Source organism: Panthera leo, chromosome D4 (assembly GCF_018350215.1).
Source record: "Panthera leo isolate Ple1 chromosome D4, P.leo_Ple1_pat1.1, whole genome shotgun sequence".
Classification (NCBI taxonomy): domain Eukaryota; kingdom Metazoa; phylum Chordata; class Mammalia; order Carnivora; family Felidae; genus Panthera; species Panthera leo.
The window spans coordinates 18,982,501-18,999,885 of record NC_056691.1 but is presented as its reverse complement, the minus strand read 5'-3'; the positions used below and the strand labels follow the sequence as shown (position 1 = coordinate 18,999,885).

The 17,385-nt window shown below is 35.7% G+C and overlaps 1 protein-coding gene across 1 annotated transcript in view; it reads right to left on the bottom strand.

Moving 5' to 3' along the window:
- Positions 1-17,385, bottom strand: part of VPS13A (vacuolar protein sorting 13 homolog A) — a 234,969-nt gene that overhangs the window by 53,679 nt on the left and 163,905 nt on the right. The window contains 4 exon segments of the mRNA XM_042913973.1: positions 209-491; positions 4,028-4,131; positions 15,679-15,839; positions 17,174-17,385. The exon segment at positions 17,174-17,385 is cut by the window's right edge and continues 44 nt beyond it. Coding sequence (XP_042769907.1) covers positions 209-491; positions 4,028-4,131; positions 15,679-15,839; positions 17,174-17,385 — 760 coding nt within the window.

Below are 17,385 nucleotides of genomic sequence, written 5' to 3'. Positions count from 1 at the left end.
TTCTAAGGTAAATCATGGGAAAAACCCTCTTTTTATACAATATGGATTGAAGCATTTCTTTTCCATTTGAAGGACAGCTGGACTGCCCATTCACCAGTACTATTAATTCGTATGAGAACATTTAAACATTGTTTTGTTGCTCATAATGTTAAATAACCAAAGCTACAAAATCAAAGACAGGAAGGCATTAAAAAAAACTCTAGAATACCTCTATATAATAAGCAATTCTGTAAGGAAGAAGATTTCGGAGGAGGATAGGCGGCCACAAATGCATTATGTATGGTAAGTCCCAACCATCTTCTGAATACACAGAGAGAGATGCCAAATTATCTTTTTCTGGGACAACATTAATAATAAATGGTTTCTTAGCAGCGTTTGTAGATGTACATATCTTCTTTAGAAGAGTGCCTTCATTTTTTATAATTTCTTCAAAGTCAATTCTTTCACACACTTCATAGTCCTCATCTTCTGGCTTCAGAGAAAGAGGTGATCTGTGTAAAGGATTAAACAGTATGCTTTAAAATGCTTTAAAAGAAAACAAATTAAGTGATTACTACTTAGGAACAATAAAATTACATCACTCCCTGCTCTTGTGATACATTTTTATATTTCCCATTCTTCTTAGAGATAGGTAAGATAGACCAATGAATGGATGTTTTCATAACTTTCTAAAACTAATCAAATTAATTGGCTCTTAAGAGGAGAATATTTTTCAGGGTACCTGGGTGGCTCAGGTGATTAAGAGTCTGACTCTTCATTTTGGCTCAGCTCATGATCTCAGTTTCTCGAGCTTGAGTCCCACATTGGGCTCTGCGCTGACTCTACAGTTAAAATTAAATCACTACCTTTTCAATGTTAATCACATGAAAGCTTTCAAATAGATACATAATTGCTGAAACACTGGGAATAGTTGCAGAAGTGGTTGCAAGAAAACCATATAATTAATCTTTATATTTAAACATCACATTCTGTTTACATTTGAACTATACTTTAGGCTTCATCATTTTTCAAACCTAACCTGCCCAAATATAAACACTTAAATATTTTTGTACTTCTAAAACCCATCACCTATAATTTGACACTATCCCTTGCAGATGAACAACTTGTCCATCTATCTCCAAACCAGATTGTCTGAAACTCCAGTCCTGTAGTTTTAAATATCCAGCACACCCTTCTGTAATGATGTCTGAGGATGACTTAAATTTGCTAGATTGAACCCTAAACTGTCCATGCCACTTCTCAGTGTGTTCCTTTCAAGGAACTTCTAACTACTAGCACTCTGGACTATAAAATATTAGACTTTTCCGTCTTCTTTGACATACACATAAATCTAATGATCTGTCAAGCCCATTATCAGATTTAACCTGTTTTATTTCTACATTCTCTATGACTTTCATTGTCTTTTCTAGTCTTTTAATACTTAAAGATAAAAACTTTAATTTTCTCTAAGTTAAACTAATGCCAATTAAGTCATCTGGATTATCAAAACCTTTATTGGACCTGTTATTTACGAGACGGTAAAACTGGAAATAAACAAATGAGTAAGTCATTCTTTACTCTTAAGAGATCCCAATCAGGTGGGGGATGTAATGTTAAAAGAAAACTACTGCCTTGTGATAGGTACAAAAACCGTATGTACACAGCAGACTGAGGGCATGCGAGTGTGGTTAAGTCTTTCTAGACAGTTGCAGAGCATTCTCCAGAGGTGAAAATTTTGCCAAAATGCTTTGTTCCGAAGAAAAGACTTGAATTGGAGAAACATGCAAGGTTAAAGCAAAGTTTAAGAAATGAATAGGAAAAAAACACCAGAGAAAGATGATCAATGGTGAGAGGTTCTGAATGAGAAAAGCTGATGGGGTGAAAGGTCTTGAAACATAAGGGTACCACATGTTCTAAGAGAAGAGGGAAGAAAAAGATGACATGAAAGATAAAGATGGGGCGCCTGGGTGGCTCAGTTGGTCAAACGTCTGACTCCTGAACTCGGCTCAGGTCACGATCTCACAATTTGTGACTATGAGCCCGGCATCGCCTCTGCGCTGATGGCACGGAGCCTGCTAGGGATTCTGTCTCTCCCTCTCAAAATAAATAAACTTAAAAAAAAAAAGATTAAGATAAAATTTATATGAATGAGGGAGCAAGTACCTCAATGTAAACTTAAACTATGTTTCAAATGTTACATTACAACACGTATAGGACAATCAACTCCCAACTATTCCTTATAGTCACTTACAAACTCTGTGCTTTCAGGCCTCCTTACTTTTATTCACCCAATTCCTCCCACTTAACACCGCCCTTACCTGCTAATCTGTAATTATATTTTATCTTTAATGCATGTATCTCACCCAGGAGTCCGTCATTAAGACCTTCTTTGTTTTCTGTAGTTTTCTGCAACTCTTAACTGTTCTGTATCTCTACAACCCACTGTTTGCTTCCTTCTGTATTTACATAATGTATCAATCTCTCAAGGGTAGTAGCAATGCCCAACTCATCGGAGCATTCCACACCAGTGCCTTATACACAGCAAAACACTTGACATTTTTTAAATGAATTAAAGAATCAGTATATTTAAATTCTCCAGGGAGAGGTAGCCATTTGTTAAAGACCTCATAACTTAAATGTAAGTGTACCTTTGTTAAATATAAGACCTCAAAACTTAAATGTAAGTGTACATCTCAGAATTAGATTAGACAAATACCTAATGTGAAATACAAGCTGGTTCATCACTAATAATTTTAATTAAGATTAATTAATTTCCATTTGACAAGTTAATATTTTACCCCTGAACCAGAAAGTGTAAAAATACTCTAAAACACTTTTTATGGACAGAGTCACAAAATATACAGCAATAATTTATTAAAAATAAAGCAGAATGCCATTACCTTTTCTCATTCAAGGACAAAAGGAGTTGAAACTTTTTTACAGAAATTTTTAAACATATCCTACATGCTATCTTTAGTCTCCTAACCCACCCAAAATCATTCCTAGAATAAGGTCAGATACTATGAACGACCATTTTGTTGTTCTCTCAACGAGAGAATTCTTGCCCTCAGCAAGTCTGAACTAAGCAATAAAAGGCTCATTAGGGCTGAAGGTGTAAGCAAGAAAATACTTTTTAGTAGCAGGTCTACTAACTGAAAATATGTGCCTAAACCTGCTAGATTGCTTTCTAAGCATTAGGGAGTCAATAGTGAACTTGGCATGGATCAGAAGGACTAGAGGAAGAGCGTGTTTTGGCACTGCTTTGTAGTTTTGCCTCCAGCCTTCCATAACACAGGTCTGGGTCCAGGGCTAGCATGTGTTCTGAAATGGTACTTAGACAAACCACAATGATTATTCTCAGGAAAGTTCTACTTTCCAAGAGAGTTCAATATCCCTAAAAGAGATCATTTTTTAATTCCTGATTATATAAATATCCTGAATATCTGTCTGTTATGATATTAACCCTAAAATTCTAAGACTAATACATCATCAGCATCCTGTAAGAATTTTTACCTATAAAATTTTGTATCAGGTTTAATCTAATTTTTAATATTTAAGATCAACGTACTGCATATCACAATTTATACTATAATTCTACCACTGAACAATACACAGGTAAAAAGATGAAATATTTTATGTTTCTAAAAGGATTTTTTAAAAATTCTATTCTAAAACATTTCAAAGGTAAAAATGTCTTCATAATAGTATATTTAAATCTAGAAGCTACCAATCGTGCTCAATTCATCATTTTGTAAAAATCATGAAAAAATGATATGGTTATGATGGCTATACTGTAAGCATTTAATAAATGTATTTACTAGTAAAAGCGTAAGTAATTCACATGGTATAAATTAAACACATTACATTTTCCTTTAAAAAAATGTATAACACCTTTTAAGCACCCTGAAACTTAAATAAGGTAGACAAATTATTAACAGAACAGATTTGATTAAACTTTGATCACTTAAAGACAGATATCCCTACCAAATCAGAAACTAAAAAAATTCCACGGCACCTTAGAGCAAATAAAAAAGAAAAAAGAAATCACCGGTAAGATGTTAATGGTATGTTGAATTCACTTCCAGGTGAAGCTGTTCCCAATGAAGTGTCCCCTTCATAAACAGAAAGTGGAATTGAAAAATGATTTTTAATCTGAGAAAGAAAAACAAATCATATTTAGCACCATTAATCTCAGAATTTAAAGACATTTAAAAAACATTCCATCAAAATATCCCAATAAAGAAACTAGTGGGAGATATTTACCTTTCTTATAGAAGTTAGAAAAGAAACAAACATGCTATTATTTATCCTAAAAATTACAAGGAAAGTTGCCACAGTTTTATAGAAAAAAATGTGTCAACAATAATACTTTAAAAATCCTCAAAAAAGGCCACAGGCTGGGTAATGTGTACTTTTGTAAATCACTGTTGTATGCTCCTGATTGGATAAGGTACTCTCTGAAGTGTATGGAGACTATCTCATCCAATAAGTAGCATACAACAATGGTATAAAAGGTAACATCATTGAGATTACTATATGTTACCAGATAAACTTCCAAACACTTATATTTATCCTTGGGATGGATAAAAACAAACTAGTCAGTAAAACCATTTTATTATAATCTTTCTAGATCTCTAGTAAAATTGTCCTATTAAAAAATAATAATAATACCCAGGGACACCTGGCGACTCAGTTGGTTAAGCATCCGACTCTTGATTTTAGCTCAGGTCATGATCTCATGGTTCACAAGTTTTGTGTTAACAGAGCCTGCTTGGAATTCTCTCTCTCTGCCCCACCCCCGTTCTCTCCCACTCTCTCTCTCTCAAAATAAATAATAAAGAAACTTAAAAAAAATCATACCAAAACAGAAAACATACTGAGAATTAAGAATTGATAAATGGATAATCTTAACTACACTATGTTTTTTTCTAGGTAAATCATTGGCTCTATTTGAAGCAACAGGGATACCTTCAAATTTCTATAGTGTCTTCAAGAATTTTAAAATTAACATATAACTATTTAAAAAATAAAAAAATCAGTAATAGGTAGAGCAGCACAACAGTCATCTTTTAAAACAGTTAACTATAAATAAAAAATGAAAGAGAAGAATTTCTGTTTCCAGCCATGATGGAATAATAGGGACTGTACAAACATTCCCAATGTAAACAACCAAAACACAGGAAAAAGAACCTATACATTAAATAATGGTTTTCAGATACTGGGCAGCATATAGCACAGGAAAGAAAAAGAATAAAAAAGAAACCACCAAAATATGCAGTAAGACTACCCCAGCTTGCTGCCTGAAGTTTTTAAGACTATTGTGGGGGCAGAAAGAGAGGTCAAACAGAGCTCGGTCTGCTGAAGTCAAAGAGACAGATATGAGAATCTGGGGAAGCCAATGTGCCTTAAACGCACAGCATGTTGAGGAGTGAGTAATTGGAGAGGCAAGAGTTGCAGATTTAAGAGTGTCCCTGTTGTCAAAATTTCACTTCATTACTGACTGGAACATGCACACGAACATGACTGAAACTATCGAAGGCTCAGTAAAGATCAACCTCCAACCCATCGTCAACGGGAGTTCTCTAAAGCAGCTCAGGCCTCCTCCCACAGCAGATCTGAGCAAACCTTGCTATGACCATGTGCCATACTTGCACGTTCTCCTGTAGCAGGAGTCCATCCAAAGTGGTGTCACAACCCTGGCAGTGTGCAAGGAGACCCAACAAGGGCCAGCATCACTCCACAGTGACTCCTGTGATGGGAGAGGGGGAATAACCACACATACCAGTTCAACTATGGCCTGAGCAATGGGCTAGGGGCAGACAATTGATCTGACTGCAGGCCTCACCCACCAATGAAAGCTTCTTGGGGACGGACTACAGTTCTGGCAAATACAGTTTGAACCAACTCAACCTCAAGGCAGCCCCAGACTGGACCACTAACAACACAGGAACTAAACTCTGCCCCCAACAGGCAAAGAGAGCCATCTCAGGCAACTGAATCGAAGGCAAACTCAGCTAAGCCACGATAGCAGGATATGTGCAACACACATAGGACACACATCTGAACTGCCACATTCTGGGGAACATGGGACACTACAGTGTAGGATGCTATAGAACCTCTTCTTCATAAAGCTATTACTTTCAGGAGCAGGAGATATACCTGACTTTCCTAACACATAGAAACAGACACAAAGAATTAGACAAAATGAGGAGACAGAGGAATATGTCACAAATGAAAGAACATGAAAATCATGGTAAGAGACATAAAATAAAAATGGAGATAAGATGCTTGATAGAGAATTTAAAGTAATGGTCATAAAGGTGCTCACTGGACTTGAGAAAAGTGAGGAGGGTCACAGTCAGACCCTCAAAAAAGTGACAGAAAACATTAAAAAGAAATCATCAGAGATGAGTAACTCAATAACTGAAGTTAAAAATAGTACACTAGAAGAAGCAGAAGAATTTATCAGTGATCTGGAGGACAGAGCAAAGGAAAGCAATCAAGCTGAAGAGGAGACAGAAAATAATAAAAAATGAGAATAAGGGAACTTATTGACATATATGATTATAAAGATCTAAGAGGAAAAGAGGAAAAGGGGGGCAAACATTTATTTGATGAAATTAACACCTGAAAACTGAGGAAGGACAAATCCAGGTCCAGATGGTACAGAGAGAGCCCAACATAATCAACACAAGGAGGTCCACACCAAGACACAGTAATTAAAATGGGAAAAACTGTGATAAACAAACAATCTTAAAAGTAGCAAGAGAAAAAGGAAACAGTTACATACAAGGGAATCCGCATAAAGCTATCAGCTGATTTTTTAGCAGAAACTTTGCAGGCCACAGAAAAGTGGTGATATATTTAAAGTGCTGAAAGAATAAACCTGCAACTAAGAATACTCTATCCAGCAAGATTATCATTCGGAATAGAATGAGAGATTAAGAATTTCCCTGATTACTACGTGGCAATGAGAAAGAATGAAATATGGCTCTTTGTAGCAACGTGGACAGAACTGGAGAGTGTTATGATAAGTGAAATAAGCCATACAGAGAAAGGCAGATACCATATGTTTTCACTCTTATGTGGATCCTGAGAAACTTAACAGAAACCCATGGGGGAAGGGGAGGGAAAAAAAAAAAAAAAGAAGTTAGAGTGGGAGAGAGCCAAAGCATAAGAGACTCTTAAAAAACTGAGAACAAACTGAGGGTTGATGGGTATTGAGGAGGGCACCTTTTGGGATGAGCACTGGGTTTTGTATGGAAACCAATTTGACAATAAATTTCATATATTGGAAAAAAAAAAGAATTTTCCTGATTAGAAAAAAAAAAAAAGTTAAACAAATTCATCACCAGTACTCAGACTTACCAGAAATGTTATATGGGACTCTGAGTGGGAAAGAAAGACCATAAGGAAGAGTAAGAGCAGCACAAAAACAGTAAAATTAAGTGATTTGCAAAATAATATAAAGTATGACTCACATACTTAAAACGTGGGAGGGGGAGACAAGAGTTAAAGTGCTTTTAAAATGAGTTCAAACTTAAGAGACTATCAACCTAATATAGACTGATATATGCATAAGATGTCATGAATAAATTTAGTGGTAACTACAAATCAAAAACTGATAATGGATATGTAAAACGTAAAAAGAAAGGAATCCAAGTATATCACTACAGAGAGAAGAGAAAAAAGGAAAATAGAAGAACTACAAAAACAACCATAAACCCATTAATAAAACTGCATTAAGTACATACCTATTCACTGCTTTGAATGTAACTGGACTAAATGCTCCAATTAAAAGCCACATGGCAACAGAATGGATAAAACAGCAAGATCCATCCATATGTTACCTACAATAGATGTGTTTCACGCATGAAGACATATACAGAATGAAAATGAAAGGATGGAAAGCATTTATCATGTAAATGGAAGTGAAAAGAAAACCAGGATAGCAACACTTACATTGGACAAAACAGACTTTAAAACAAAGACTGCAACAAGAGACAAAGACAGACACTATATAATCATACAGGGGAAAAGCCAACAAGATATAACTGTAAATAGTTATGCACCTAACATGGGAGAACCCAAATACATTAAGCACCTATTAACAAATATAAATTAAGCAATTGATAGTAATACTGTAATAGTTGGGGACCTTAACACCCCACTTACATCAATGGATAGATAATCCAAACAGAAAATCAAAAAGAAAATAGCAGCTGTGAAAGACACATTGGAAGAGACAGATCTAACAGATATATTCAGAACATCCCATCATACAACAGAATACACATTCTTTTCAAGTGCACATGAAACGTTCTCCAGAATATATCACACAGTGCCACAAAACAATATCAATGTCAATAAATTCACAAAGACTGAAATCATACCATGCATCTTTTCTGACCACAATGCCATGAAACTAATCAACCACAAGAAAAAATCTGGGAAAAATACAAATACTGGCATAAAAACAGACACTCAGATCAATGGAACAGAATAGAGAACCCAGAAATGGACCTACAAATGTCTGGCCAACTAATCTTTGACAAAGCAGGAAAGAATATCCAATGGAATAAAGACAGTCTCTTCAGCAAGTGGTGCTGGGAAAACTGGACAGCGACATGCTTTCTTACACCATACACAAAAATAAACTCAAAATGGATGAAAGACTAAATGTAAGACAGGAACCCATCAAAATCCTTGAGGATAAAGCAGGCAAAAACCTCTTTGATCTTGGCTGCAGCAACTTCTTTCTCAACATGTCTCCAGAGGCAAGGGAAACACAAGCAAAAATGAACTACTGGGACTTCTAGCACAGTGAAGGAAACAAGCAAAACTAAAAGGCAAATGACGGAATGGGAGAAGATAATTTGCAAATGACGTATCAGATAAAAGGTTGGTATCCAAAATCTATAAAGAACTTATCAAATTCAACACCCAAAAAACAAATAATCCAGTGAAGAAATGGCAAAAGACATGAATAGACACTTTTCCAAAGAAGACATCCAGATGGCCAACTGATACATGAAAAAATGCTCAACATCACTCATCATCAGGGAAATACAACTCAAAACCACAATGAGATCCCACCTCACACCTGTCAGAATGGCTAACATTACCAACTCAAGTAACAACAGATGTTGGTGAGGATATGGAGAAAGAGGATCTCTTTTGCACTGCTGGTGGGAATGCAAACTGGGGCAGCCACTCTGGAAAACAGTATGGGGGTTCCTCAAAAAATAAAAAAAAAACTACCCTACAACCCAGCAATTGCACTACTATTTATCCAAGGGATACAGGTGTGCTGTTTCGAAGGGACACATGCACCCCAATGTTTATAGCAGCACTCTCAACTATAGCCAAAGTATGGAAAGAGCCCAAACATCCATCGATGGATGAATGGATAAAGAAGATGTGGTATATCTATACAATGCAGTATTACTCGGCAAACAAAAAGAATGAAATCTTGACATTTGCAACTATGTGGATGGAACTAGAGGGTATTATGCTAAGTGAAATTAGTCAGAGAAAGATAAATATCATATGACTTCACTCATGTGAGGACTTTAAGACACAGAGCAGATAAACACAAGAGAAGGGAAGCAAAAATGATATAAAAACATGGAGGGGGACAAAACATAAGAGACTCTTAAATATGGAGAACAAACAGAGGGTTACTGAAGGGGTTGTGGGAGGGAGGATGGGCTAAATGGGTAGGGGGCATTAAGGAATCTACTCCTGATATAATTGTCGCACTATATGCTAATTTGGATGTAAATTTAAAACAATAACAAATTTTTTAAAAAGAAAAATACATGAAGGTTAAATAACATACTACTATAAACAATGAATAGGTCAACCAAGAAATCAAAGAAGAAATAAAAATCAACATGAGGACAAATAATAACAAAAACACAAAGGTCCAAAATCCTTGGGATGCAGCAAAAGCTGTTCTAAGAGGGAAGTTTATAGAAATACAGGCCTATTTCATGAAGCAAGACAAATCTCAAAAGAAAATGCAAGCTTATAGCAAAAAAAGCTACAAAAAGAACAAACAAAACCCCAAACGAGTGAAGGAAGGAAATTAAAAAAAAAAAAGGAACCAATCAATGAGACCAGGAGCTGGTTCTTTGAAAATCCACAAAATCTGACTGTTAGGCAGACTTACCAAAAAAAAGAGGACTCAAATGAACAAAATCAGTAATGAAAGAAGAGAAACAATGACCAACACCTCAGAAGTACAAAGGATTATGAAGTACAAAGGATTATGAGAGAATATTATGAAAAATTCTATGCCGACACACTGGACAACTTAGGAGAAATGCATAAATTCCTAGAAACATATAACCTACTAAAACTGAAGCAGGAAGAAACAGAAAATTTGAACAGACCAACCACTATTGAAACTGAACCAGGAATTAAAAACACCCTAACAGGGCTCAGTCAGTTAAGCATCTGACTTCAGCCCAGGTCATGATCTCATGGTTTGTGGGTTCAATCCTGTGTCAGGCTCTGTGCTGACAGCTCAGAGCCTGGAGCCTGCTTCAGATTCCGTGTCTCTGTCTCTCTCTGCCCCACCCCCGCTCACATGCTTTTTCTCTCTCTCCTTCTCTCTCTCAACAATAAACATTAAAAAAAATTTTTTTTTATATGCTCCAAACAAGATGGCATCACAGGTGAATTCTACCATTTAAAGAAGAGTTAATACCAGTTCATCTCAAACTATTCCAAAAAATAAAAGAGGAAATTAAACTTCCAAATGCATTCTATTACACCAGCATAACACTGATACCAAAACCAGATAAAGACACAACAAAAAAGGGAACTGCAGGCCAGTATCTCTGATGAACATAGATGCAAAAGTCCTGAACAAAATATTAGCAAACTGAATCCAATAATGCATGGTGAAAAATCATCTACTATGATCAGGTGGGATTCATTCTGGGGACACAAAAGTGGTTCAATATTCACAAACCAATCAAAGTGGTACATCACATCAATGAGAGAAAGGGTAAAAACGACATGATCATTTCAATATATGCAGAAAAAGTACTTGACAAAGTACAACATCCATTCCTGATAAAAACCCTCAACAAAGTTGGTTAAGAAGGAACATACCTGAACATAATAAAGCCCATATACGGGAACCCCACAGCTAATGTCATTTCAGTGGCAAATAACTGAAAGCTTTTCCCCAGGATCAGGAATAAGACAAGGATGTCCACACTTACTACTTTTATTCAACATAGTACTAGAAGTCACAGCCATTGCAATCAAAGAAGATAAAGCTTTCACTATTTGCAGATGACATGACATTCTATATAAAAAACCATAAAGACTCCAATGAAAAACTACTAGAATTGATAAATGAATTCAGTAATGTCACAGGATAAAAAAATCAATACACAGACATCTGTTGCATTTCTACTCACGAATAATGAAGTAGCAGAAAGAGAAATTACGAAAACAATTCCATTTATAATTGCACAAAAAATAATAAAATGCCTAGGAATAAACTTATAATCAAGGAGGTAAAAGGCCTGTGTCCTGAAAACTATAAAACACTGAAAGAAGAAACTGAAGATGACAAAAACGAATGGAAAGATATTCCCTATTCATGGACTAGGAGAAAAAATATTGTTAAAATGCTGACGCTACCTAAAGCAATCTACAGATATAATGCAATCCATATCAAAATACCAACAGCACAATGTATAGAACTAGAACAAATAACCTAAAATTGATATGGAACCACAAAAGATCTTGAGTAGCCACAGCACTTTTGAAAAAGAAAAAAAACTGGAGCTATCACAATCATAGATTGCAAGATATACCAAAGCTGCAGTAATCCATGACAGTATAATACTGGTACAAAAACAGACATGTAAGTCTATGGAACAGAAGAGAAAGCCAAGAAATAAACCCACAATTATATGGTCAATTAATCTATGACAAAAGAGGCAAGAATGTGCAATGGGGAAAGGACAGTCTCTTCAACAAATGGGTTGGGAAAACTGGCAAGCTACTTGCAAAAGAATGGAAGTGGACAGGGGCTCCTAAGTGGCTCAGTAGGTAGAGCATTGGACTCCTGATTTCAGCTCAGGTCATGATCGTGCAGTTCATGAGATTGAGCCCCATGCTGGGCGTGGAGCCTGCTTGGGATTCTCTCCCTCTCTGTGCCCATCACTGTTCTCTCTCTCTCTCTCTCAAAATAAACAAACTCAAAAAAAATTAAAAATAAGGTAACCAGACCACTTTCTTACATCATACACAAAACTAAACTCAAAATGGATCAAAGACTTAAATGTGAGACTTGAAACCATAACAACCCTACAAGAGAGCACAGGCAGTAATTTCTTTGACACTGGCACTGGCAACATTTTTCTAGACTCCTGAGGCAAGGGAAACAAAAGCAAAACTAAAGTAGTGAGACTACAGCAAAATAAAAAGTTTCTGCACAGCAAAGGAATCAGCCAACAAAACTAAAAGACAACCTAGTGAAGGGGAGAAGGTATTTGCAAACGACATATCCAGTAATGGGTTAGTATCTAAAGTCTATAAAGAACTTATACATCTTCAGAACAGAAATAAGCAAATAATCTAATTATAAAGTAGGCTGATGAGATGAAAAGATGTTATTCCAAAGAAAACATACAATGGCCAATAGACACATGAAAAGATGCCCAACATCACTAATCATCAGGGAAATGAAAATCAAAGCCACAATGAGATATCGCCTGACACCTGTGAGAATGGCTAAAATCAGAAACACACGAAACAATAAGTGTTGGCAAGAATGTAGAGAAAAAGAAACCCTTGTGCACTGTTAATGGAAACACAAACTGATGCAGCCACTGTGGAGAACAGTATGAAGGTTTATCAAAAAATTAAAAATAGAATTACCACATTACCTGGTAATTCCACTAGTATTTACCCAAAGAATATAGAAATACAAATTTGAAAAGATATATGCACCCCTATGTTTACTGTAGCATCATACAAGCGCCAAATTATGGTAGCAACTCACGTGTCCACCAACAGACGAATGGACAAAGAAGATGTGGTATACATAAACAATGTGACATTACTCGTCCATAAAAAATAAGGAAATCTTGTCATTTGCAACAACATTTATGGAGCTGCAGAATATAAATGCTAAGTGAAATAAGTCAGATAAAGACAAATACCGCATGATTTCACTCTTATGTGGAATTGAGGAAACAAAACAAAGAAAAAAAGAGAGACTCAAGTATAGGGAACAAACTGGTGGTTACCAGTGGTGAGGTGGGTGGGGGGATGGGTGAAATATATGTAAGATATTAAGAGTACACATATCATGATGAACACTAATATATAGAACTGTTGAATCACTACACTGAATCTAACCAATTGTAATTTAATAATTAAAAAATTCAATTCAACATATTAAGTATGTTTTTAAAACACCTTTCACAGTAGGGGCCCCTGGGTGGCTCAGTTGGTGAAACATCCCACTTCAGCTCAGGGCGTGATCTCACAGTTCATGGGTTTGACCCCTGCATCAGGCTCTGTGCTGATAGCTCAGAGCCTGGAGCCTGCTTCGGATTCTCTGTCTCCCTCTTTCTGCCCCTCCCCTGCTTGCTTGCTCGCTCACGCACACACTCTCTCTCTCTCTCTCAAAAACAGACATAAAAAAAAAAACCCTTTTCATAAACACAGAAAATCATTGGACAAAATCCAACATCCAGTTCTGACCAAAACTCAGCAAACTAGAAACAAAAGGGAGCATTTTCAACCTAAGAAAGGTCATCTACAAGAAAGCGACTCAAAACTTAATGGTGAAAGAATGAATACTGCTAAGATTGAGAACCAGGCAAAAATATCTGCTTTCAGAACATCTATTCATACTGTACTGGAGGTTCTAGCCAATGCAACAGGGAAGTAAAGGTAAAATAAAATAATACATATCCAGATTGGAAAGGAAAAGGAAAAATCTTTATCTGCGGACATCAAAACTATATCTATGAAGAAGCTACTACAACAAGTGCATCTAGTGACATTACACAATATAGGTTAATATAAAAATCAGTGGTACTATCAGCAATAAAAATCAGAAATGTAAAAATACCAACTTAATCATAACTTTTCAATCAACATTGAAAACCTAAGTCTAAAATTTAAATGGAAATAGAATGGACTCAGAATAGCCAAAACAACTTTGAAAATGAACAAAGTAGGACAACTTGTACTACCTGATTTCACGACTCAGGATAAAAAGGTAATGAAGACAATGTAATTGTGGCATAAAGATCAACAAACAGATCAATGAAATAGATGATAGAGTTCTGAAATAAACCCCCAAAGCTATTGATGAGGGACCATAAGGCAAGCTGATGGCCAAGCACAAGCCAGCAGAGCTCCTCCCCCTCCCCCAGTGAGATATGTGTGATATTCCTCTGGCACTCCTGGCTGCCCAAGAACAAAGCAAGGAACAGAAAACACATGGTTAAACTTACAGAGTCTCCATCAGCTTACAAATATCTTAGCATAATTCCAAGAAAAGGGCAATCTTATCAATAGCCTAATGCCCAAGAACTCCCTACCGTCTTAATATTAATGTTTTGCTAAAGGGAAAAACAACCTTAGCAAAACAGCTAGGCCTCTAGCAACCTGTGAGTCTTTGGCATATGGAAAATCCTTTAAGAAACTTCCTCTTGACTCTAACTCCCCCAGGCCCATAGTATATAACCAGTTACTCTTCACAACCCCAGCACAGCTCTTTCTGCCCATGGGTCCTGTCCCCATGCTTTAATAAAATCACCTTTTGGCACTAAAGAGGTCTTTAAGAATGCTTTCTTGGCCATTAGTTCTGAACCCCATGATCGCCCCACTTCATCGATATGATCAAATTTTTTTTTTTTGCACAAAAGCACCAAGGCATTTAATGGAAAAAGGATGGTCTTGGTTGGAACAACTAAATAGCCACATGGCAAAACATAAACTTCAACCCTTACACCATATACAAAGATTCATTCAAAATGGTATTTGGAACATCCATTCAAAAGATTATTAATCAACAACAACATGTAACTGCATATAACATTAATACACAGAAGCTGATACATGCAAAATTATGCTGAGTGAAAGAAGTCCTATTCCTTTTTGTACTCTGTTTACATGAGCTTCTCTATGTGCAATACACAATGGGAACGTATCAGTGGATGCGTAAGAATGGAGAAGTAGGGAGAGAGGAAACTTTTTGGGGTGATAAATATGTTCAGCATGCTCATTGTGATGACGGTTTCACAGATGTATTTTGTGCCCAAATTCATCAACTTTAAATATGTGCAGTTTATTGTACATCAGTTTAACCTCAATAAAGATGTAAAAATTTTCCCTCGCCATATTTTCTAATTAAAATCAAAGGACGTACACATACTACTACCAAGTCCAAAACAAAATATTGATGAGGCATTTAAAGTAACAGTCCAAAAAGATTGTACAAAGAGTCCTAAAAAAAAGTTATGAGAAGTATTGAACAAAATCCTACCACTGTTCATACTAGAGTAGTACAATTACTGGTAATGATTCTTTTTTATATTAGTTATGATTTTATTGCCGTTTATATTCTTTTGGTATTAATTAGCTTTAGTTTTTTTATTAGCACACAAATATGCGTAATATGACCCCACAAAAAAATGGATCATTTCGTACCTGCACTGGAGAACGAATTGTTACCTTCTTACTTCCTTCCACTCCATCGACTTGACAAACAATAGATCTTTCAACCCCAGACTCTCTGTGTCTTACGGTGTATAGTCGTCGTCCCACTTTTGTTAAAGGAATCTTATCAGCAGTAGAGTGGTTAGTGGGTGCTAAATGGAATATGTATGTTTGTAAGTTTTTATTATAAACCATCATATATTAATTTTAAGTAAGTGCTAAATACCAGATAGATCATTTTTTAATATCATGAATAATAATCACTGAAGTTTATATACATAAGACTATAAAAAAAGAGATTTCTTTGTATAATCTACAATCAAGGGGTATTTTAAGAAGCCATAATACATTCCCAAAGCATTCATCTAAAACCTTCAAAGTATTTTACCAAAAAAAATTTTTTTAACTGAAAAAAATTTTTCACTCAGTGGTTTAACCTAAGACAATAACATAAATGTTTTCAAACTAACTAACGAGACAAGTCATAAAATACAAGAACACTGAACTTTCGTTTGTTGTCATCATAACCAGGGCCTAATACCTTTAGGCAGTCACTGGCGATTACCAAAAGTAGCTGTAAATTTTCAGTTTTTCATCATTTCAATAACCTGTGATACTTTATGGTGTCTAGGACTTGATTAAACAAAATTTTATACATACATACATTTTATTGGAGTATGACTTATATACCCCTCCAATTCTGTAAAAATGTTAGTTCAAAAACAAATGAGGTAAAAGCTAGAAGAACAATTAATTCACTGACAACGCTGGGTCTACACCTGAAACCTACCCACCGTTAAGCATCATTTTCTGACTAAAAGCACCAGCCATTAGTCTTAGTACCCCTCCCCCACATCTTAATTAATACTCTCCCTCCTCCATAATGATTTAAATGTCAGAGTGTCATAAAGGGGTGTGGGTGAGGCTTTGGGACTAATTAACTTTACAATGAATAAATATTATGACAATTAAATTTTTTTTTACTTTCATTTCTCATGAAAATGAGAATCAGAAAGGACAAAAAGAAAAACCTTCGACCTCAACAGGCAGAATATATAAACCATTTACAAACTCCAAAACCATTCCAGTGTGCCATTGTTGTGAATTCAAACTCTATTTCTAATTCATTCAGCTGTAAAACTAGTGGAGTATTACTGAATTATACTAAATGTGGTTAAAGCAACAAATACCAACACCTACAGTCTGTAAAAGCTGTGTTAAGGAACAGATCAAATCTTTTTCCTCCCCAGCATATAAAAAGTGGTGAATTACCATGCCCTAGATAATGCAGTGGACAAAGGAAGTCACAATTCACAATACAAATATATAGTGACAGTAAGCAACCAAAGTCCTGCAAAAGAAAAGACAAAATTCCCAACCTATTTGGAAGATTAAAAAACCTGTAAAAACCACAAAAAAGTAAAATAGGATATAAAAATGCAACTTAAAATAAATTAAAGACCCAGGAAGATAATTTATAACTTACTAAGAAGAATAAAGAAGAGTTTACTGCTTAGGCTGGTCATTGCATTGAAATGATCATTGTCTTTAGTTCCTACATAATCCATACTTAAACTCTCTTCATTTTTCAATACATAGGATCTTGCCAATGGAACATTGAGTACACTAAAAGAATCACTTGGTGAAACAGAGACCGGAAGTCCAAGAGAATTTAAAATCATAAATGGTGCTAGATCC